A 21731-nucleotide genomic window follows, 5' to 3' on the forward strand; every position below is an offset into this window, starting at 1 on the left:
ACCAGCCCGGGCGGCCCCACCCGAGGCCCCGCCCCGTGACGCGAGGCCCCGCCCCCGCAGCGCCAGCTTCCAAGATGGCGGCAGCGATGCCTGCCCGGCTGTCAGAGTGGCGGTGACGACGGGAAGCTGAAAATCAGGTATGTGGGCTCGGGGTGGTGGGGTGAGGGGCCCGGGAGAAAGGTTCGGGCGATTGGGAGGATGAGAAGTTTTGGGTAAAGGCTGAAGACAAGCTTGAGCAGGGAGGGGGTCCCAGATGGAAGTATGGACAGAGGCCGGGTGGGCTCACATTGCAAGGTAGGGCAAACGCAAGAGGAGGTTGGGGTGGAATGGGGGTGCTGCGAAAGAACTGGGCTGTAACCCGCTGCAGAGCGCTGACCACGCCCCTCTAGGAGAGTTAGCCCAGGTACTCTGGACAGGTTCTGTCCAGCCCGCCCTCTCCCTATCTTCCTTTAGCAGTAACCCTCCTCCCCACCCCCCAGGACTGAGGAAGGGTAGAAAAGGTAGAGGACGCCTCCCCCACCCTACTCCCCGCCGCGCTCCAGGGCTGTTTGCTTGCAGCTCCCAGGTGGTCACACTCCCTGCACCTGCGGAGCTAGCTCCCAGGCACGTGAAGAACGGAAAGGAGCCTGTTTCCTACTCCACCCTGGGTTCTCTTGAGGCCACTCTACAGTCCTGTCATGACTGCCTCACCCCCTGTCGAAAATGTCTCCATTAGCTGCCCTGTCCCCACTCCCCAAACAGGTTGGTCCTGTTGGGGTAGGGGAATGGTTAAGTACCGATTGAACCTGACACTCCAGGATAGCCCCGGGGAGAGGCCAGCGACCTAACCTCTCCTGCTCCCCCCTCTTTTCTTTCCAACCACTTTCCCTCACATCCCCTGCTGGGAAACCGGCTTCACCCTGATCCTGATCTCTGCCCCTCTGTGGGTGGCTGGTTATCCTTGACCAGCTTCTGTTCCAGCTGGTCCCAGGATCACTGTTGGAGTGCTAGATGGAGCCTTTCTCTGTCCTCTGTGACATTCCCAATTTTAGATAATGCCTCACATCTCTGTCCCCCCGGGACCTCCTGGAGCCCCCATGATCCAGAAGAAGACAGCTTGAACCTAGGTGAGTCTTTCTCTTCCCCTCTAAAACTGGAAGAGAGGTTCTCCAGAGACTCCTCTGATATGGACTTGGGACCTGAATGATGTAAGCATTCTTGAGAGTGGGGACTGAGTAGATGCAGGAGTGGTTTGAGAAGGGGGTGGAGGAGAGTGAAACTTGGGCTGAAGTGACAGGTGGTAGGGCTGCTGGTGGTTACATTCTATTTCTTTTTCTTGCATGACCGGACACCTTTGTGGTCCCTTCTGTGACTTTATTTTTTGCTTCTTTTTCCTCTTTACCCCTGGCACCACCTTCAGCCCTACCCGATGATTTCTGTGCTGGCTTGATCTCTTCCTGCCCACCTCCAGAACTCTCCTCTCTCCCTCTTCAGACCTCACCCCAGGATGTTGCGGAGGCTGTTGGAGAGGCCCTGTACACTGGCCCTGCTTGTGGGCTCCCAGCTGGCCGTCATGATGTACCTGTCACTGGGGGGCTTCCGAAGCCTCAGTGCCCTATTTGGCCGAGAGCAGGGGCCGACATTTGACTATTCTCATCCCCATGATGTCTACAGTAACCTCAGTCACCTGCCTGGAGCCCCTGCTGCCCCAGGGGGCCCTCCAGCTCCTCAAGGTCTGCCATACTGTCCAGAACGATCTCCTCTCTTAGGTGAGTGCGGAAGGAACGAGGAAGTGAAGGGAAAGCCGAGATGTGGGGGCAAGGAGGCTTGGGCAGGCAGAGGGTGGCAGAAGTAGGACTCAGAACAGGAGGTTAATGCAATTGCAAGATGGGCCGAGGCTGAGATATAGTGGACTCTGAATTTAGAGTTTAGATTGGGCTCTTGGATTGAGCCACAACTTTCTATTGCCTGCCCATTTATGAGCTCTTCCTGCCTTGGGTTAAGAATTGCTTCCTTAGTAGATGAGCCCAGGCTTAGTTAGTTAGTTGGAAGTCCTTCTGTTCTCTCCATCCCTTAACTATAGCTTCCAACCTTGTGAGGCAGGAGAGAGTTATGGAACCCTAAAATACAAAGGTAGACTAGGTTAAGGAGCCTGCATCTTCCAGACTTTGCAAAGCTCTCCCAATGATGGTGAACTCAAGGCTGTGAAATTTCTGAGTCAGCCCTTAGGGGAGCTGAGCCTCAGAACCAGACTGTGGGGGCCTGAGGTGTTCCCAGGCCCTGGCGGTCCTTCTTTTCTCCCTGCCCCTCTAATCCCTGACCTTGCCATTCCCTCCCAACAGTGGGTCCCGTGTCCGTGTCCTTTAGTCCAGTGCCGTCGCTGGCAGAGATTGTGGAGAGGAATCCCCGAGTGGAACCGGGGGGCCGGTACCACCCCGCAGGGTGTGAGCCCCGCTCCAGAACAGCCATCATTGTGCCCCACCGTGCCCGGGAGCACCACCTGCGCCTGCTGCTCTACCACCTGCACCCCTTCTTGCAGCGCCAGCAGCTTGCTTACGGCATCTATGTCATCCACCAGGTATCCCCAGTCCCCACTCCACTCTCTTTTTTGTAAGGCAACTTCAAGTAAATGCCACTCCACTCTCATATAGTGGGTCCCGGGAATAATTTTAAAAGTCAGACTGTTGAATGTGGGAAAGCACCTGGCACTGCTCTGCCGACTTGTTAGTTATTCTGTTTAGGGTATTCCCACTGTCCTGTACTCTCCCATGATTTTTCCTTTGTTGAATTTGGAATTGTGCAAATTTGGAATTGGACAGATTTGGGCTAAAATTCTATTTCTTCCATTTGTCCCATATGTGACCTTGAGCAAGACGTTTAACCCCCTAAAATGAGGCAAAGAACGATAACTAATATACATCTGTTTCCCATGGTTGTCAGGATTAAATGCTAAACAGCAGCATGTAAGTATCAGGCACATAACGATGCTCAAAAAAATTTTGTTGAATAAAAAAATGAAAGATAGTTTGTCTTTCTCTTGATTCTCCTTGCCCCACAGCCCACTTTGGTTTCTCTCTTTTCACTTTTATACTCTGCCCCCTCTTCTCCCTGCTACCTACAGACATAGTCTGGTCCTCTTCCATTATTATATTCCAGGCTGGAAATGGAACATTTAACAGGGCAAAGCTGCTGAACGTTGGAGTGCGGGAGGCCCTGCGTGATGAAGAGTGGGACTGCCTGTTCTTGCATGATGTTGACCTCCTGCCAGAGAATGACCACAATCTGTATGTGTGTGATCCCCGGGGACCCCGGCATGTTGCTGTTGCCATGAACAAGTTTGGATACAGGTAGAGGGCATGAGAGGGTGCTGGAAAGGAGGTAAACCCACTATCCATTGGAAGGAGGAGAGCCGAGGGGATTGTGGGTAGGAGTGTCTCCCCAGACTTGTGGAATTCAAGGATCTTTCTCTCTCTAGCCTCCCGTACCCCCAGTACTTTGGAGGGGTCTCGGCGCTCACTCCTGACCAGTACCTGAAGATAAATGGCTTCCCCAATGAATATTGGGGCTGGGGTGGTGAAGATGACGACATTGCTACCAGGTCAGACTTCCTGCCATGGCCTCCCTCCCTCACCCCAGCCTGGATCCCTGTCCTCTGAGACCACCCCTGGCCATAGCCTTTTAACACTAACTTTTAGCTCCCTGATCCTGCACTGTGCCCATTCCTCCTTCTTAGTCTTTTCAGTCTACCCAGGTCAGGCTTTGCATGCAGCCCCCCATTCTGTCATCCTTCAGTCTCCCAGATCTGGTTAATTATGTTCCTACGAGAAAGGATAAGATCAATAGGCTATAGTGTCATGGGATTCCAGAGCTGGAAAGGGGCCTAGAGATAGTTTAGTCCTGCCTTCTGCTAGGGTTGCATCCAGAGCACTTCCTATGGGGCTGGGGGAGGAAGGGCTCTCCTCCATAGAGCCCAGAATCACTTTTTTTTTTTAAGCCTGTGCCATTGTCATAATGTCAACTCATTTTTAGCATGTGAAACATTTTGACCTTCAGCCTCAGCTGACCTAATTTCATATCTGTGGTGTGGTGTGAATATTTGGGCTTGATATGGTGGATCCATTGCCTGCCCTCTCCCTGTGTCCTTTGGGATGACATCTCTGTGAATTCTGGTCCTCTGTATGTGTGTAAAGTACCCAGCAATTTCTAAATGTATGTATTCTTTCAGTACCTTCCCAGGCCATCTTCACGTCTTGCTTCTGTGTGTCAGAGTTGGGATTTGTTTCTCGGTCCTGATTACCTGCTTCCGCGCTTTTCTTAACATTGTGGTGGGGCCGGGGTGGGGGGGGGGGCGGGCAGGGGCTGCTGGGCAGAGGAGTTGAGGCAGACCAGCCACTATTCTAAATAAGAATTGCTGAGCTTGGGTCTTAAACTCTCAGTCTTGTCCTGTCCTTTTGACAAAATGGCTCCTCTCCCTGTCCTTCCCAGACTGCAAGGGCAGCTCTGGGCGCCAGTTAGGAAACAAAGATGGGAGGTGCAAACCTACCTCTGCCAATTGTTTAAAGGCCCCAGGGTGCCTGGCACTAGGCCCTGAGGATTTCGATACATCCAGCTTTTACATTCTCTTCAGCCATTTCCTTCTTTGTTTAACTCTCTCCCCTTCCAGTACTGGGCACTTTTTTGTCTAACTAGTAAGAGTTGCTCTTTGTGTACAGAAACATGCCATCCCTTCCTTGCTGGCATTAGTTCTTCTTGCTCGCCTGTCAGCAGCTTTCCTCCACTCTGGATCCTCCAAGGTGCCCTCACTTTTCCCATAGGGTACGCCTGGCTGGGATGAAGATCTCTCGCCCCCCCACGTCTGTGGGACACTATAAGATGGTGAAGCACCGAGGAGATAAGGGCAACGAGGAAAATCCACACAGGTAGGAAGGGAGGACTGCCTGGGAATTGTTTCTGGATCCTTGGGGTTCTGCATCCTAGCCAGGAAGTTCCTAAAGGTCCCTAGATTCCTGGCTATTCCTTTCTGGGTCTTAGTCTCCAACCTCTAACCCTCAGATTTGACCTCCTGGTCCGTACCCAGAATTCATGGACGCAAGATGGGATGAACTCACTGACCTACCGATTGCTGGCTCGAGAGCTGGGCCCTCTCTATACTAACATCACAGCAGACATTGGAACAGACCCTCGGGGTCCTCGGACTCTCTCTGGTCCCCGTTATCCACCTGGTTCCTCCCAGGCCTTCCGTCAAGAGATGCTGCAGCGCCGGCCCCCAGCCAGGCCTGACCCGCCACCTACTGCCAACCACACAGCCCCCCATGGTTCACACTGACTCCTCCTTCCTGCCTACCTTAATCATGAAACCGAATCAGAGGGGTTGTATTCTCCCCACCCTCAGCTCCTCACTGCTCAGAGAGATGTGGGGGAACTGAACTCTAGTGCTGTGCTGGGGGCAGGGGCCTCTCCCCACTGCTGGACTGGAGCTGGGCTCCTCTAGACCTGGGAGTCCCTCTTTCTAGGGTCACTTGCCAGGGCTTAAGACTGTGAATCCTTGGTGTCATGATTTTATGTGATGACTCCTGGGAGTCTCCTGCCCCTGGGGCAGAAGGAGGGCTGGACCCCAAGTCCCTTCCTCTTCAGTGGAGAGAAGAGTGATCTGGCTTCTGGAGGGACCTCTGTGAATATTTATTCTATTTATGGTTCCCAGGAAGTGTGTTTGTTGAAGGAAGCCCCTCCCTGGGTACTTTCTGCCAGTGCTGGAATAGCTCCCTCTTCTGGACCTGGCTCAGGGGGCTGGGATTTTGATATATTTTCTAATAAAGGACTTGGTCTCGCCTCTGCTCCTGCTTTGTGAGTCCCAGGCACCCTTTGCCTGTCTTTGCCCCCCACCCCACAAGCCTACGGGTGACAGAACAGCCAGACCACGCCAAGTTCCAGCAACTTTTATTTTCATGGGTGAGAGAATCCCCGCCAGCAGGGGCAGGAAGAGGTGAGAGCTGCGGATTAGCTATTAGGTTCTGTGCCCAGGACTCGAAATGCTGCCTGGCGCCCACTCTCTATACAGTCATTGACAGCAACCCCCTCATAGGAGGCTCCAGCCAGAGTCAGGGGCAGCCTTTGAGCAGCCAGGAATTGGGTAGCTGACTCTGGAAAGAAAGGATAAAAGGAAAGTTACAGCTGGGGGTCTAATTTCCTTGGTCCTCCACAACCCAGGTGCTTTCCCAACTTACCTAGTTTTTGCCAGTGGCCTAGTGTATACTGGGGGATGCAGTTCTGCGGGAAGAAGAGGAGATACAGGGAAAAATTTATTATTATTATTATTTTTTTTAAATAATTTTATTTATTTATTTTTTCCCCCAAAGCCCCAGTAGATAGTTGTATGTCATAGCTGCACATCCTTCTATTTGCTGTATGTGGGACGCGGCCTCAGCATGGCCGGAGAAGCGGTGTGTTGGTACGCACCCAGGATCTGAACCCAGGCCACCAGCAGCAGAGCGCACGCACTTAACCGCTAACCCACGGGGCCGGCCCGGGAAAAGTTTATTATTGATGTCCCAGGTCTTGGTGGACAGTGACAAAGATACCAGTCCCTGCCTTCAAGGCCTTCAGTGGGGAGCTGAGGGGCGTTTACCCCAACTCACCTTGTGTAGATGGACCAAACAGTGACTTGGTGGCTCCTTCAGTCCTAATTGTGTGGCAGCTGCTTCCTGTGCTTGCTGTTGGAATAGCTCCCGAGATAATACACAGCCCCTGGCTTCCAGTGTCTGTAACCAGGAACCTCCCAGCATCACCTAGGGAGGGAATATAGCACTGACCAGCCTGGCCTTACCTACACTGGGGCACAGAAGGTCCCTTGGGAAACCCCCATAAACAAAGCTGCCTTCTCTCACAGTCACTCTGAGGCCAGGGGGGCTCCCATCCTGCTCAGGGAAAGCAACTGAGTCGTACACAATTCCCAGGGTGCTTGGGTCTTCTGAGGATGGCACCAAATGTCCAAATCCCTGGAGAAAAGGAAGAGACCGGGTCAAGTGGGGAGGGTCCCAGTTGAGCCCATGTCTCCCCTTCCTCTGGGTCACACCTGGACAGGCAGACGAGCTCCTCGGTACTGCAGATTCACCACAGCCACAGACACAGCAGTGATGGTACTCAGGGCACGAGCCAGAGGCGCAGCCTCAACAGGGAGTAGCTGGCTCAACACTGGAAGAGAGCAGGCAGAGACCTGCCTTAGAAGGCATTCACACTGCAGTTTCATCAACCCTCCTTGGGATGAGACTCCCATAGGGATGACCAATTCAGGGGCATGGTATGGTCCTGCTGGCCCAGAGAGCTACAGCTTGCCTCAACCTGGCAATGGCGGGGGTGGGGGGTGGGGGGTGGGGCAGCTACCCCATTACCTGAAGCTGGAACAGCACTAATGATGTGGTCAGCATCCAGACTGCTGTCCCCTAGAGACACCTAAGAGGATGAAAACATTTGAGAGAGACAGAGATAATGGAAATTTTGCCTCAGTTTCCCAGGCACCCAAGTGGCAGGACAGACTGGTACTGACCCAGGATGAAGAGATAAGTGATGTGCAGTCAGCACAAAAATCACTCCCCTATTACTCTAGGAAGTGGGCCAGACTGAGGCCAGTGTGGCCACTCTGAAATGTTTAATGGAGCTGGGTTGTTTCTTCCCCTATCTCTGAGCCACTTATAAGCACTACTTCTATCCACAGACTTGGATCATACAGGTCTTGGAGGAAGGTCCAACAGTAAGGCCTAAGAACCTGGGGGAGCCCATGTTAAATAGTTTCTAGGGCAAGAAAACAATGAGTAAGCCTGGTCCTGCCAGCCCTGGCCTGGTTAAAACATTTAGGCAAAGATGGAAACTCTAACACACAGGTTCATTACACTCAAGGGGGCTCTCCTACCTTCCAGCGCCCTTCTGCCTGGAGGCTGAGCCCACAGACCGGCCGGCCTCTGAGAACACTGACCCCCCTACTAGTCAGGTGGGTGTTAAGGGCCTGGGGCAACGTCTCCAATCCTCCACGGAGTGACCACTGGCTCCAGCGCTCAGCTCGGGCCTGGCGAATGAGTGCTGAGTCTGGCTGTGGGCTCCGCCCTGCAGAGGAGGAAGCAGAGAAGAATCAATAAAATAGCATCCCTTGCCTTCATTCCCTCACTCTGGCAGTCCTTAATATCTTCACCCCTTGAACCAATCCCCCCCTCACCTGCCCCCAGCAGCAGCCCCAGTAACACGGAACGATGGGTTTGCTCAGCTTGGAAGAGACTGGGAAAGCAGGACCTGATGCTGAGCTCACGGCTGTTGCCTGCAAACACTCCACGGCAAAGACTGTCCATGGCTAGAGACGCCACCTTAAGGGTGAGACTGGGACTGAGAGGCCAAGGAATAAGCTACACTGGTTTCCACTGCCCCTACTTGGTAGGGAATGGGGGTGGGGTAGGGTTTGGTTTGGGGAGCAGTCCCACTATAACTTATGAGAAGGAAGTGAAGGCATTCACTGCTACCACTGAGTTTTGGGGACTACTGGGTAGAAAGAGAAGATGGCATTCCCAAATGATACAGAAGAGCTCCTAGGTAGCAGGTTTGAGCAGGGGGCTCTGCAGCTGGTTTAGGAGGGGAGGGATTTGGGGCCTCCTGGCAGCATCACCTCAGGTCCAAGGCGGCGCTGGGTAAAACTGTGCACAGTCTCATCAGGGTCTTTGCCTCGGGGCGTGATCAACTCCCTCAGTCCAGCCCAGAACAGAGGTTTGGAGAAGGGAGGTGAAGGGCGGAGTAGCCCCCTGCATGGAGGAAGGCATAATGAGGAGGGAGCTCTGATTTACCTCCCAGCTCCAGGGGGTCATTTCCATTCACTTGGCCCCTTTTGCTGGGAGGGCTGACAAACTGGGAGATGAGAAAATGGAAGGAATATGAGGATGGGGGCACAGTAGAAGAATGTGCAGTAAGGAGGTGATAGTGTTACCTGAGACCAGTGGGCAGGGCGTGCAGGGCACCGCCTACATACAGGAACCTGTTCTGGGCAGCTGGATGGTCTCCCCGGACAGGTAACACTTCTGAGTCCAAGCCAAGCTCAGAAATCTGCTCTCCGCACATCCTCAAGAAGAGGAGAAACTAAGGAAACGACTGACCACCAAATATACTTTTTCGCCTCCCCTCACCTCTATCCTCTAGTGAAGGCCCTTGGGAACCTCTCCTGGCATTCCAGAAGCCTCTCACCATGAGCAAGGTCCGGGCTCCCAGGGCTCCCGCCGGCCGAATTCCTCGAGGTCCAAGTTCAAAGATAGCACCATCCGGACCTCGTACTGAGCGGATCCAGCCTCCCAGACGCTCGCTGCCCTCCACCAGGACCACCTGGGGACGAGACGGAGCCACTGCAGCACCGCCTACAGCCGTGGGGTAAAAAGTGTGGAGGGGAAGGGGGCGGCGATTCCGCGGGCCAGGATCCACCTTTTGCTGGAAATGGGAGAAGGGTATTAAAGGGGCCTCCCTCGGGCACAGTAGGGCACTCACCTTGGGTGGACAGGGGGCCCGGCTCAGGTGGTAACTGGCGGCCAAGCCGCTGATGCCTCCGCCCAGCACGACCACAGTCCGACCCATTGGGAAGCCTGAGGGAGAAGGAGCGATAAAGACAGGCTGACCGGGGGACACCCTGCTCTCCAGAAGCCCGGCCGATACCGCGTTCCACCCCCGGTCATTCACTGCTTTAGGGGAAACTAAGGCAGAGCCGGAGAACGGGGTGGTGGAACGGTGAAGTCCCCGCCCAGAGCCCATGACTCACCACGAGAGGGACGAGAGAAAAGGAAGGAGAAAGAGGTAGAAGTCTCAAGACTTCACCCAGCCGGCACTCCGCGGGGAGGCCGATAAGGGCCACACCCACGCTATCTGCCGGCGCGGGGCTCGGGGCGCCGATCGGCCGCCTGAGCTCTGAGGCGCTCTGCCTGCCGCGCCTCACTAGGCCTAGTGCTTTGAGTCCGCTACCTCCTCCCCCAACCCTTTCGGCCTCTCCGACATTCCGTCCACTCTATTCTCGCGGCACGCTCCCGCCGCTGTCTTTCCTGCTCCTCCATTGGTGGGTCCTGGAAAGCCCCGGATCACATTCACCAATGAAAACGCTAGGCTGCCAGTGCCCCAGCGTAGGCGGAGGGACGGCGTCTGCAAGGGGCTGCTCGGTGGAGCTGGAGCTTAACTGGTTCCGTGCCGGGTTAGAGTGAGCAGCTGTATCTGGCGCTGCCCTCCCCCAGGGCTGGGGCGGGGAGAGCTGAATCGGGGTTAGCATTCCCCAGCTCAAACTTCCCAGGCCCAGCTAGGGTGAGAACCCTGGAGGGAGGGCCTCATGAGCTTTGGTTGTAGGGAGAGTGGATAGGGGCACTGGAGGCTGGTCCGTGGGGAGGCGGCTCCATAAACAGCTCCTTGATATTAGCAACAGCCTGGGCCTACGGGAGCCAGGGCCGCCCGGCAACGTACCCAGTGTTTGTCAACATGGGTCCTTGGGTGGCTCGCCCTCGAGGGGCAGCCCCTTTACCTGCAAAACCCGTCGCCCCAGTGCCTGCACTCTAGTTCCAGGCTTTCCCGCAGCTTCACAAGTCTCAAGTTTGCCTTCCCTTTTTTCCTCCCAACGTAAACATTCATTGCTTGGGCAAACGTTGGCATAAACGTGTCCGGGTCCGGCACCACCATCCCCACGCCCGCCCGGCTCCGAGAGCACCCCCATCTGTTCAGAGAGGGAACTGGGTCCCAGGAAGACTCCAATTCGGCCCAGTTCTGTATCTCCACACCCTAAGCACAAACATAAGTGACATCATTTTTTCTTAATAAATTTATTCACAAAAAGTGAGATTGTAGAGGTTCTGGGGGCTGTACACGGGCAGGGGCCTGGGGAGCTCTGTAGATGGGGCCGGGAGACAAAGGACCCTCCAGATGGAAAGGTACTTTTTAATAAAAATAATGGGAGCTACAACCACCCCCTCCCCCCTCCCCGATTAAAAAGACACAAAAATAGACGTCTCTGAGGTAAACGGGGAGCCTGGGGCTTAAGAGTGTTGAAAGGGTTTCACAGGTGCCAGGGCTTAAAGGGGGTGTCACAGGCACCGGGGTGGCTCCTGCATCAGTTGGTAGAACAGCACGTAGCCTTCACTGGATGCCACCTGGTTTTCACTGACAGGGGAGACACTAGGAAGAAGGGAGATGGGGAGGGGGTTGTGATCATTCCTGTATATTCCCTCCTCCCCACAAGATCAATCTCACAGTAAACAGGAAGAGATCAGGAGAGACCCCACCTGTCCTTTCACCAGGCACTCTGTTCTCCTGGGGCTTCATATTAGGGAGAGGGGTGAGGGCTGCAGTGGGAACGGGACAGGAGTTGAATAGGAGGCTGTTCTCACCGAGAGTCATTGTAGACATGCCAACCAGACTGGCACCGGCACAGGGCTGTGTAGTGGCCATAGTGGACACTGCCCGAGTGGTTGCAAAGGGCGTACAGCTGATATATGGGGCTTCCTGCAGGGTTAGAGATGGTCAAATTCCTCAGAGCTGTGCCCCACTCCCACTCTCTCCCTCCCCTTCGTGGGGCTCCTTAGGACCTTCCCTACCAGACTCACCGGCTTTGTCACTAGCAAAGTCCCCTAGGCTCAGTCGCTGCAACGGGAAGTCTACACCTATTGAACTTTTCTTGATGGAGCCTCGGGAGGCTGAAAATCGATTAAGATCTAAGCCCTGGTTAAGGAGCATCTGGGAGGCAGAGGGCCCCTGAGGAGGACTGAGGTCTTGAATGCTGCCCACTCCCCTCCCTGAACACACACTGGGAGCACGGTAGGGAAAGGTGGAGTGGCAGGCTTTTCCTAAGGAAATTTCAATGCCCAAATGTCCAGCCTCCGCAAACGTGGAGAATGAGAAAAAAGAATGGATGGGAGAAATAAGAATTTGAAGATTAGGATACGGAGCACGAGGATTCGGGGGAATCTTTGTACTGTCAACTTTTTGGTACTTCGTGTTTTCTGCCGACATCGGTCACACACCTGAATAAATGTCAAATAAGGTTCCGTTAATGTACTCCTCACTTCAATTGGCTTTTCCAACACCCTGACTCACATACCAATTTACTATGCTCCCCAATACTTCTGTATCCTCTGGGCCACTCCCCCTTTGCCCTAGAAGTATGAGGACATATCTGAGACTCCAACACAAATCCAGACATATATTATTCCCTATACTAAAGCATCATGGAATCCCTTTTACCCATATGCAGCTCCCTACCCCAGGTCTCCCACCCCTACTATATCCCTTGTGAACCCCCACATACTGGGGCATTCTCCGACTCTAGCTCTTCTTCCTTGGTGAAAAGGCTGAAACAATCCCGCAGAGACACCTTGCCCCCAGCAAATCCTTTCTGGGGGGGAAGGGGAATGAAGGGTCAGCATGTTCTGAATTTCCTTTTCCAACTCTTCTCAATCAATCCAGGATTCGATTCTGCTTCAGAGACCCACAGGGTTCCCTCCCACACTCTGGGGGTGGGTAGGGTTGGGTCACAGAGCCCATGTCCCATCCACCCCTGGAATCCTCTGGAATCCCACCTTGGGGATGGGCAGGGACAGGTCACAAAAAACCTCGAAGGTCGTGGAGCGATACCCACAGGCCTGGCACTTGAGACAACTTTTCAACTGGCCCACAAACAGGTCTAGACAGAAGCAAACAGGCAGGAGAAACAGTCACTGTGGGATGCCTAAGATGCTTCCTTGGATTCCCGCCTCTTCCCATCCCTCCGCCTGACCCTTCCTTTCCCACCACCACCACTCCTAACAAAGCCCTCACACCTTTTCCACATTTTCATCATCCAGTCTTGTTCTCACACCCCTTAACAGCAGCAGTTTTTCTCCCAAGCCTGCATCCCCACACACTAATTTTCCGCCACTGCTCTGCCCCATTCCATACCCACAATCTTGCTGTCCTCTCGCTCCAGGTAACGCTTCCACATTAGGTTGGCTCGGTCATCATCACTACCACAGATCAAGGGAAGTGGGGAGCACCCATGAGACAGCAGGAACACTGGGCCCCCAACACCACTGAAATGATCCACAGAGCCCTGTACCCCATCCATACCCCAGCTCCTTCTCTAAATTTCAAGGAAGAGTCAAAGGAGTAATGCTTTGGAGGACTTTGGGGGAATCCAAGGTGAGAAGAAGAGAAAGGCATGTAGACAAAGGAAGAACGTGCTGTCTTCCTCTACCTGGCCTCAAACCCTTTATGTACCCGGTTGTAAATTAATTATCCCCTCCTCCCTCAATATGGTGACATCCCTAGCACTCTCCTCTGCCTCCATCTGCACCCCTCAGCCTCCCTCCTCCTCCTAGCTTCCTCCTACTTCTGCACTGCTTCTCAAACCATTTCCTAGGCAAAGTGTTTCCCTAGACCCTACCTCCTCAATCTTGACTAGCTCAGTTCTGTGAATATGAATGCTGCTGATAAACTACTGGGGAGAAGAGGGAGGGAGGGCAACCTTACCTTAACTCAGGTTCTTCTAGCAGAGCCCCTCCACGGCGGGGTGCAGAGGGAGCTGGACTGTTGGCCAAGATTGGTGGAGCCCGGCGGCCTCGTCGGTTGATTTCAAGGTGTAGACGCTCCATGAGGAGCTTCAGGAACTCTTGGGCATCCTGCTGGCTACAGCCGGACAAAGTATGGGCAACTGGCCCCTGCCTAGTCCACAGACACTATCCCCTACCTAGACATTGGTCCCCACTTCCTGGATGAAGAACATCTCAAGGCTCAGAACAATGCTGCCAGGGCCCCTGATCGGCCCTACCCCCAGATATGGCCAGAGAGAAATCCCATACCCTTCAGCTCTCCCACCTGTATCCAGAGAAGGAGGGAACGTATTTCTGGAAGACAGCTCGGAATCGAGTAGGATTCACAGCTTCGCAGGAGTCAGGGTGCCACAGGGCACCAATCACATCTGCAAAGGCTATTGGGGTGGGAGTAGGGAAGGGAAACAAAGGTTAATGACTGGAAGAGACAAGCAAGAGGAGGCTCAGAGGGTGGAAAACAACCTCTAGGAAAGCAGGTATTGGGAAAAACAGATGCAAATGCCAGATTTAAGGGTTGGGGCCACTAGCACTGGCAGATGGATCTGAAAGGGGCTGGGGAAAAGAGGACTTGAAAGGAGGCGCAGGAGTTGTTGCCCCACCTTCAGTGAGCTCTTGGGCTCGGCCCCCTCCAGGCACCTCTTGCCGGAAGTCCCTTCGCAGACAGAAGTCCCGAAGAGGCCGAGTGCTGCTCAAACACTGTAGCACAGCATTCAGGAAGCACTGGGGAGCAGCAGAGACACTGCCATTATCTCTCCAGACCAGTGCCCAGGAAGCCTCAGAAGAGCTTCAGTGCTCTCCTTCCCCCTGCCCCCAGCACCATTTCACATTCCTGTTAGAGAGGAAGGACAGGAGAATGACTCTCACCGTGTTTCCCAGATTTCGGAGGCCAACATGGCCAGAGCCCAGAAGCAGTGTGTGGTGAGCCTGGAAGGTCAGAGTACAGTCAGCAGGTTCCCATATGTCCCAGCTGGCACTTCACCCTTTCAACAGCACATTGCCCACTGCCTCCCCCACCCCTACTTCACCCCCAAACTCTACCCTCTTTCCCTCACTGGGTATTGGGGTCTCCCTACCTCACTGGCCATGAGCAGTAAGCCCATCACAGCTGAGTGTACCACGGACTCAGCCATGGCTGTCCCACCTGTCCACCACTTACTCCTCTGCCCAGCTAGCCGGCGTTGCAGCTCCTGGGGCAACTCCCCAAGCACTGGCATGGTTGCCCAGCTGCTCCCCACCCCCACCTTGCTGCCCCCAAGGCCCCCTCCTGCCCCCGTGGCCCCTTCCTGCACCCTTTCCTGATGGCTCCGACTGCAATCAGCCTTGCTCACTTAGCTCGGGAAATGGGCAACCACACTATCTCAGCTGTTCTGAGCCCGCCCCTCTTCAGCTCCAGAGATTAATTAGGCCTAGGCAGCGTCCTAGGAGAGAAGGTGCAGCAAGGGAAAGTAAGGGCCCGGAGACCCAAAGAAGAATTCCAAACAGCTGGGTTAATTCCCTGGGGACTAAAATGGCACACCATGCTGGGAAGTCACAGACAACCCCGAAAAGGGTCTATGAGGCTCCAGAGTACTTAAGTAAGGGAGAAGAGAGTCCAAACTGCTGTAACTAGGGGTTGAGAAAGGAGCTTGGAGTAAAGGGGGAAAGGAAAGCCATATGATGGCAAGAAAGCTGGAGGCATGGAGGAACACCGGCATGGAAGGCCACATGTGTTGGCAAGTCCTCACCATCTTGTCATCGAAGTAGAAAGGCTCAGAGGGCCGGGCAGATATCACATGGAAGGAGCCATGGGAAGTAGGGGGCTCCGTCCGTATGCTGAGCAAGGTGGGGGGCCCAGGAAAGCCCCCGAGGCGGCGGAGAGAGGTGCTACGTCTCAAAGTGGGTGGCTCAGGTCGGAGTGCCAAGCGGCTCAGTGCAGCCCCTAGCTCTCCAGCGCCACGGTGCCCTCCCAAGGCAATCCCCATTGGACGCAAGTCTCCACTGCTCACAGACTTGGAACGGGCTAGGTTGGTCCTGGATGGGACAGGCAGAGCCACAGTTGGGGGTGGTGAGCCAGGAAGGGGAACTCCATGATCTGCCCGAAGGGGGCCTCTGGGACGAGGGCCTGAGGTCCGTCCTCGTCCCAGCTCCAGTTTCTTGAGCCGTTCCTCAGGAGGACCTGGCCGGGGAGGCAGAGGTCGGAACACGGGGTTCGGCCCAGGGGCTGGGTTTCGGCGCTCCTTGCTGCGGGCCCGGGGGGCAAATGGTAGCTTGGATCCCACTCTGGGCTGGACATTAACAGGTGGCTCTCGGGTCCGGCCCAGGCGGTGCTCAGAGGCCTGGGGCATTGCGGACACCACAGGCTGGACCTGGGAGGAGAAGAGAGGGTCAGAATTTGAATATGGAGGGAGGTAAGAACCTAGGCTACCATATTAGCTTCTACAGGCACTGAGGGTAGGAACCACGTGTACCATATCAGTCATTGCATTCCCCAGTACCTAGCATAGTATGTGGCACAAAGTAAATACTCAGTATCCATTGAGTAAATAAATGAATGAAAGATAGCAGCCCATGGCTTTGACTTTATATTCCTCACCCCCTTCCTGCAAAATACATCTTTACTGAAAAGCCAATGACTGATAGTCCCTATCTTGTCTGTCTATAATCTAAACACTCATGACAAGGGCCCCCATACCTGGCTAGTCAAGTGGGATGTGCCCTGGGTCACTTAAGACCTCTGGCCAAATGGGGGTGTGGATGCAAGGATAAGAGTCCAAAAGACAGCATTCCACCCTCAAACCCCGGACCCCCACCCCGGGTTGCAAATGAAGCTGACTAAATGGGTGACTTGCGAATCACTCCCTCCCCCACCTTTGAGCGCCTACGTGTTGTCGGGGCTCAGGGGCAGTGGCGGAGAGGGAGGACAAACAACTCCCTGGCCCCTTATCTCTGCACATCTCCCACCACAGCAGTGCTTTAGTCGGGTCCGCCCCCCTCGAGGGCAGAAAGGCCGAGGCCGCTGATTGGCTACGGGATCTGGCGGCGTATTCCCCGCGGTCCATGGACGCTGTCCCTCCAGCCCAGTTCTCCCAGGCCTGCTGGGCCCCCCGCGCATCTGCCTTTGTGGAGGGCGTCGCCTCGGGTCTGGAGCAGTCTTCCCTCGGCCCCCCACGCCATAGCGCCCCGGCCCGTACCTGTCCCCCGGTGAGGCGGCGGGGGAGGCCAGCCAGGACCAGGCCCCAGCTCAGGGCCACCCCCTACTACCCCTGTGCAGCCCCCCCGCGGGCCCGGCTGCAGCTTTAGCCGCAGCTCTTGCCCAGATCTCTCCCGCCGCAGGGGCCGCCGCCATCTTTGCTGGTCCCGCCCAGCCACCGGCCACCGGCTTCACCGTCTCTCACAGCGCCTGCGCACCCACACTCGGACTCCACCCACCTGCTTCCTTGGCGCTTGCGTGAGCCCGCCCCCTTGGCTTCGCTGCCGACACCATGGAAACGCAGCCAACTTTAGGACAGCCAGTTCCCAGCTCTGCCCGGGATTTCTTTAAACCATCGCTCCAAAGCAAGTTCCTGAAGGATAGGTTTCCGTCGCCCCATCCTGTAGTCCATAGGGACGTAGATCTGACAATCGTAGTATGGCCCCCAGGCTTGCAGCACAGATCCTTCCCAGGGAGCAGGGGTGCGAGTGTGGGAGGCTGCAGGGCCCGGGTCCAGCCAGCGGACCCCTGGGGAAGCATCCAGCACTCCACACAGGAATGGGAAGATCCCTGGAGGGCAGGGAATGTTGGCCCTGCAAAATCATTCATCAGGCACCTTGCAGGCCAAAGCAGGCTCCTTGCTAAAGGACAGAGGCAGATCTCAGCAGCAGGGAGAGCAGTCAAGATTTCCTTTCATTCCCCAGCTCCTGACAGGAACATCCTCCATTTCCCCCTCCCTCCCAAACTAGTGTAGTTGTACATGTGCTTTGGGTCTTGGCCTGCTCACCCTTAACCTGCTCACCCTCTGTCAACAGCCACCAATGAGAACCATAGGCCACCAGAGGAAGCAGCTTTTATTGATGAGTTATCTTCAGAAACCAAAAAGACTATGTACCCACTTTCAGTCATCCCCTGTCCCTCCAGGATCTCACATTGTTCCACCTGGGAAAGGGATATAAATTGCCTTTTGGTTTTCCAAAGTCCCAGTCCTTCTCCTCCCTGTGTAGCCAAACTTAGAAATTCAGTAGGAACACTGTTGGGTTTTTTTTCCCAGCACTGCCTGCTGCAGCCACTTCATAACAATTACGAGTGAATGGGTGTGGGGGGAAGCAGCTAGATGAGCAAGAAGAGTAATGTACAGGAAAACAGGAACGTAGCCAATCAAAGGTCCCTCTGTCCTGCCTCAGTGGCTTGATCCTTCATTGGTTGCATTTCTCTTTATGCTGAATCACACCCTTCTGAATCAGATCCGGGATTTCCACTGCCAGCCATGGACCCAGCTGAAATACAAGGGAGACCCTGTGAGATTACTACCACCGAGTCAATGCCTTTTATTTCATCAGAAGCTCCTTCCTAGAGAGATTCTAGGGGAACATGCCCAAAGGAAGACACTGTTATTCTTTGTTTACTCTCAGATACTTTTCTTACACCACTCAGGCTCTAACCTATTTGTCCCCTTATATACCAAATACTCCAAACTTACCCCCAGAGCCATGAGATGAGCTAGTCCAAACTTGGGCACGTTCCTGGCCCACAAAGGCTTAAAGTGATCTGTCAGGCATATTTTGCCACCCCTATGAGAGGGACAAGAGAAGAAGGTGTTGACATGCAAGGTTTACCATATAGCATAGCAGCCTCTTGGGAGCACAGGAAGACTACTTGTAATCAGAATTGAGAACAAAGTCTGCTAAGTAGTTTGCCCAGGCTTAGCAGAGGGAGGCCTGGAGCCCCTCTAGGTCAGCAGACTCTGGGAAAATTCCTGCCTCCCACAGTTCTTCCCTAAGGCCTTCTTTGACCTTTTCCCATCTCCTATTCAGTCCTACCTGTACATCTTTGCTGTTTTTCCATCCAGTTCAGGGACAGCAATTTCTGGAGCAGTAGTGGGATATGTGATAGGAATCTGGAGGAATTATAAAGCCTCAATAAAATAGAATCAGGATAGAAAGGAACTAATCTAATCAGACATACACATTTCTTGGTTGAACTGAAATGTCTGGCAAACTCCCCAAGCAGCATGTACACACTAGGATTCTGGACATGGAGATGAGTAACTGTAACCTATGCTTGCTTCGAATCTCAGCTTTTCCCTCCCATTTTAAAAGTTTTCTTTGGTCCCTCCAAGAAAGGTTAGCTTGTTAACAATCACCTAATCTCTCCCCTCCATGTTTCCCACTCTATCATACTCACGTCAAACTCGATGTCAAACTCATATTTGAGGAGGTCATGGATGTACCAGCATTTTCCAAACCACCTGTAACAAAGACCAAACCTCAGTCCAATTTGCCCATTCTTCTCATACTCAAATGACATGTTCTTCACTTAGGCGACCAGCCTGGGAGACTTATGGGATGGGAATTGGAGAACTCCGGAGCCGTGGGAGTGGAGACAGCTAATATCAGGCAGAGAAGGCCTGGCAGTGGGCTTTGGGACACTAAAATGCTCAAGCCATGTAAGATTCCCACCCCCACACCTCCCGAGAGGGTCTGCCTACCGAGTCCCTTCCTTGTTGGACTCCAGTCGGAACCAATCATTGTCCGCATTCTTGTTGTTTTCCACATACTAAAAGCAGAGAATGAGGTCTTTGAGGAAGGAGTTGGGGCCAAAGGCAGTCCCCCTTCCCTCAAAAGAAAAGTGTGATTACTTTCTCTCAATATGTTTACCCAACTTTTCTGACATAAGCAAACCTGAAGACAAAGCTATGCTGATAAGTAGTGGATTTGCCCTGGGCAGAGAAGAGAATGCTTGGGTTCCACTCAATTTAGCAGGCCCAAAAGACTCGATGATATCGCCTGGGTTCTTTTCTCCCTTCTGATAGTGTCTGCCCTCAGCCCACAACTCATTTTATGGTATATCCCCTCCACAGAGGACCATATAGTCCTGGTTTTGACTAGCACCCACATGCTGATGACTTCCAAATCTTTATCTTTAATCCAGACATTTTCTTAGAGCTTCAGGCTCTAGTATCCAACTATATATCGAAATTTCTACCTTTATTTCACAGATACCTCAAACTCAGCATTTCCTCCTCATCCTTCAGACCGGTTTCTTCATTGCATCAATCTCAGGTAGCAGTATTAATATTCACTCAGTCACTCAAGCCAAAAACCTTGGAATCATCCTTGACCCTCTCTCTCTACTTCATCAATCCTTCATGACGTCCTGCTGATTTTATCTTCTGAATATTCTTCAAATCGACCTTTCCTCTCTATCCTCACCATAACTGCTGAGTTTAGATATCATCTTTCTTTTGCCTGGATTAATGACAGCCTCCTAACTTGTCTACCTTCAATCTTCTCCCTGTCAATTCTATTTTCCTCTTTACCGCCACTGTGATTGATCTAAACCCAAATCTGACCATGTCACTCCTCAGCTTAAAATCCTTTAAAGGTATCCCAATGCCTCCAAGATAAAATTCAAGTGCTCAAACCTCTCTCTCAAGCCTTGTCTACCACTCCCTGCCACACATTTGATGCTCTAGCAACTCTGAACTACTTGTGTTTCTTTGTACACATCATGGTATTTCTAGCTTCTATGCCTTTGCTCATGCTGTTCCTTTTGACTTGAATGTCCTTCTCTTACCCTCATGTTTTATCAGGTTGATTTACGTTTACCCTTTAAGTCTCAGCTCAAGCATTGCCTCTTTTAGAAAGCCTTCTCTGACTAGACCCAAGCTGGATTAAGTATCTCACCTCCTACTTCAAAACATCCTAGCAATTTCTCTGTCTCCCTCTCCCTGTCTCTTGCCACCTCCTGTATTATAATGATTTCTGTCTACCTCAGTAGGCTCCACCTTAGTCGGCTTTGGATCCTCTTCCTAGGACTAGGTCTACAATAAATGTGTCTTTTTTTTTTTTTTTTTTTAGTGAATATGAATACATGCAGCAGGAGAGCTGCTGGCTTTTGAAACAGACAGAGACCACTGCAAGGAAGACAAACTTCTTCTCCGTCCACAGAAGGGAGATTAGCAGAGAAGATGTCTCGCTCCTGTATGCTCAGCTCCTCAACTCTCAACTCTCTGCAACCAAGACCTACTTGAATTTTCAACTATAACGTGTCTCTCTCCCTCAGGAAGAGCGAAGGAGGGAGCAGAGAGATGCAGACCGGGACTTAGGGCCCCAGAAATTCCTTCTGACCACCTCCCCTACATCCAGGAGAGCGAACACCTGGAGCCAGAGGGACACGTCACCTTCTGTGGAGGCATATCCCTAGAATAACTGCTGCTTTCAGCCAGCAAGTCTGGCCCCACTGTGACTTCTAAACTGAGTCTCTTCTGCCACCTCCCTACCATTCCCCACTCAGTCCCCCAGCCCCGCAATCGTCCAGTTTCTATGATTTGTGGAGATAAACTTTAAAACCGGAAGCGGCTTCCACACGGAGCCTATTCCTAAGGACACCTGATTACCCCCAAAACTTCTGAGACGCAGTCGGGCGCGGAAGCACAACTGACCCGGATAAGAGACTGATATTCCTCCTTGAGTCGCTGCACCCACAACTCCCGATCTCGAGGTCCGGCGTTAGTCTTCAGCACCGGGATCTCGGACACGACACGCCGGGTAGCCTCGTCCGCCATCTTGGACGAGGGCGTAAGAGAAATGCGGAAGTGGTATTACGTGTGGTTTACATTGGAGGTGCCGCCATCTTTACTATGGGAAGATGAGTAGTTGGGCTACCTTAAGACGTCTTTGAATTCGATCTTTATATTCTAGTAACAAAGGCAAATTCGTCACCTGATCACCTGCTTGTGGGTACAACAGGAAGAACAGAATGGAAACGGATTGCTCTGTCCTGAATATGGCACCTATCATTTAAAAAAAAACAAAACGCAGACTACTCCAAGGCTGACTTCCGCTCATGCTCAGAGAAGTAACCTCAGAAAACCCTTCCGGACACCTTCCCAAACTTGGAGAGCCGTTAGAATTGCAGGCTGTTCTAGGCGCTGTTCCGGGCACTGGTTTCCTAAAACGCGCGATTCTTATGTTTCCGCTTGGAATAAGCTTACTTAGCTT

General features: G+C 53.2%; 4 protein-coding genes and 1 long non-coding RNA gene across 13 annotated transcripts; 2 read left to right on the forward strand and 3 right to left on the reverse strand.

Moving 5' to 3' along the window:
• The first annotated feature begins 50 nt into the window (after nt 1-50).
• Nucleotides 51-5808, forward strand: B4GALT3 (beta-1,4-galactosyltransferase 3). 3 transcript variants are annotated; one of them, XM_087440487.1, is made up of 8 exons: nt 51-137; nt 1032-1106; nt 1400-1748; nt 2322-2557; nt 3136-3326; nt 3455-3577; nt 4794-4898; nt 5032-5808. In XM_087440487.1, exons 3-8 carry the CDS (start codon nt 1487-1489, stop codon nt 5303-5305), a joined length of 1191 nt encoding a protein of 396 aa, XP_087296613.1. In that variant the 5' UTR covers nt 51-137; nt 1032-1106; nt 1400-1486; the 3' UTR covers nt 5306-5808. The 3 variants fall into 3 exon arrangements, with proteins under 3 accessions (XP_087296613.1, XP_014635166.1, XP_004443740.1); XM_014779680.2 differs by having other exon boundaries at nt 1474-1748; XM_004443683.3 differs by lacking the exon at nt 51-137 and having other exon boundaries at nt 949-1106; nt 1474-1748.
• A 91-nt stretch (nt 5809-5899) lies between these two features.
• PPOX (protoporphyrinogen oxidase) lies at nt 5900-10045 on the reverse strand. Of its 6 annotated transcripts, XM_014779675.2 has the most exons (13): nt 9758-10032; nt 9490-9584; nt 9196-9330; nt 8942-9057; nt 8627-8759; nt 8186-8330; nt 7886-8076; nt 7368-7428; nt 7052-7170; nt 6864-6974; nt 6615-6764; nt 6204-6246; nt 5900-6119 (listed from the first exon to the last, which is right to left on the reverse strand). In XM_014779675.2, exons 2-13 carry the CDS (start codon nt 9574-9576, stop codon nt 5977-5979), a joined length of 1434 nt encoding a protein of 477 aa, XP_014635161.1. In that variant the 5' UTR covers nt 9577-9584; nt 9758-10032; the 3' UTR covers nt 5900-5976. The 6 variants fall into 6 exon arrangements, with proteins under 6 accessions (XP_014635161.1, XP_087296577.1, XP_087296562.1 ...); XM_087440451.1 differs by having other exon boundaries at nt 6615-6783; nt 9196-9584; nt 9758-10045; XM_087440436.1 differs by having other exon boundaries at nt 9196-9584; nt 9758-10039.
• Nucleotides 9238-21179, forward strand: LOC147917871 (uncharacterized). Its single transcript, XR_015554637.1, has 3 exons — nt 9238-9375; nt 19727-19790; nt 20589-21179. It is a non-coding gene; the product is annotated as an uncharacterized LOC147917871 (long non-coding RNA).
• Nucleotides 10761-16909, reverse strand: USP21 (ubiquitin specific peptidase 21). Of its 2 annotated transcripts, XM_004443679.3 has the most exons (13): nt 16727-16908; nt 15281-15901; nt 14421-14480; nt 14156-14276; nt 13822-13933; nt 13477-13632; nt 12907-12971; nt 12549-12652; nt 12278-12364; nt 11915-11993; nt 11577-11684; nt 11361-11475; nt 10762-11148 (listed from the first exon to the last, which is right to left on the reverse strand). In XM_004443679.3, exons 2-13 carry the CDS (start codon nt 15878-15880, stop codon nt 11058-11060), a joined length of 1698 nt encoding a protein of 565 aa, XP_004443736.1. In that variant the 5' UTR covers nt 15881-15901; nt 16727-16908; the 3' UTR covers nt 10762-11057. The 2 variants fall into 2 exon arrangements, with proteins under 2 accessions (XP_087296553.1, XP_004443736.1); XM_087440427.1 differs by lacking the exon at nt 12278-12364 and having other exon boundaries at nt 10761-11148; nt 16727-16909.
• Nucleotides 17562-21315, reverse strand: UFC1 (ubiquitin-fold modifier conjugating enzyme 1). The gene is made up of 6 exons (XM_004443678.3): nt 21173-21315; nt 19217-19284; nt 18913-18976; nt 18549-18625; nt 18209-18299; nt 17562-18005 (listed from the first exon to the last, which is right to left on the reverse strand). Exons 1-6 carry the CDS (start codon nt 21293-21295, stop codon nt 17925-17927), a joined length of 504 nt encoding a protein of 167 aa, XP_004443735.1. The 5' UTR covers nt 21296-21315; the 3' UTR covers nt 17562-17924.
• Between the last annotated feature and the right edge of the window lie 416 nt (nt 21316-21731).

Source organism: Ceratotherium simum, chromosome 2 (assembly GCF_057802395.1).
Source record: "Ceratotherium simum simum isolate JZ-2026a chromosome 2, ASM5780239v1, whole genome shotgun sequence".
Taxonomy (NCBI): Eukaryota; Metazoa; Chordata; class Mammalia; order Perissodactyla; family Rhinocerotidae; genus Ceratotherium; species Ceratotherium simum.

Excerpts from the sequence above, each read along its gene's own strand:
- B4GALT3 (XM_087440487.1), top strand. The coding sequence starts at position 1,487 with ATGTTGCGGAGGCTGTTGGAGAGGCCCTGTACACTGGCCCTGCTTGTG. Across the intron at positions 3,327-3,454 it reads ATGAACAAGTTTGGATACAG|CCTCCCGTACCCCCAGTACT; the intron begins GTAGAGGGCATG and ends TTCTCTCTCTAG. Across the intron at positions 4,899-5,031 it reads AACGAGGAAAATCCACACAG|ATTTGACCTCCTGGTCCGTA; the intron begins GTAGGAAGGGAG and ends TCTAACCCTCAG.
- PPOX (XM_087440436.1), bottom strand. The coding sequence starts at position 9,576 with ATGGGTCGGACTGTGGTCGTGCTGGGCGGAGGCATCAGCGGCTTGGCC. Across the intron at positions 8,331-8,626 it reads AGCGCCGCCTTGGACCTGAG|GTGGCGTCTCTAGCCATGGA; the intron begins GTGATGCTGCCA and ends CTCACCCTTAAG. Across the intron at positions 6,975-7,051 it reads GAGCTCGTCTGCCTGTCCAG|GGATTTGGACATTTGGTGCC; the intron begins GTGTGACCCAGA and ends CCTTTTCTCCAG.
- USP21 (XM_004443679.3), bottom strand. The coding sequence starts at position 15,880 with ATGCCCCAGGCCTCTGAGCACCGCCTGGGCCGGACCCGAGAGCCACCT. Across the intron at positions 14,277-14,420 it reads TCCGAAATCTGGGAAACACG|TGCTTCCTGAATGCTGTGCT; the intron begins GTGAGAGTCATT and ends GCTGCTCCCCAG. Across the intron at positions 11,685-11,914 it reads CCCCCGAATCCTCGTGCTCC|ATCTTAATCGATTTTCAGCC; the intron begins GTATCCTAATCT and ends ACCAGGGCTTAG.
- UFC1 (XM_004443678.3), bottom strand. The coding sequence starts at position 21,295 with ATGGCGGACGAGGCTACCCGGCGTGTCGTGTCCGAGATCCCGGTGCTG. Across the intron at positions 19,285-21,172 it reads AATATCAGTCTCTTATCCGG|TATGTGGAAAACAACAAGAA; the intron begins GTCAGTTGTGCT and ends CTCTGCTTTTAG. Across the intron at positions 18,300-18,548 it reads AAAACAGCAAAGATGTACAG|GGGTGGCAAAATATGCCTGA; the intron begins GTAGGACTGAAT and ends TCCCTCTCATAG.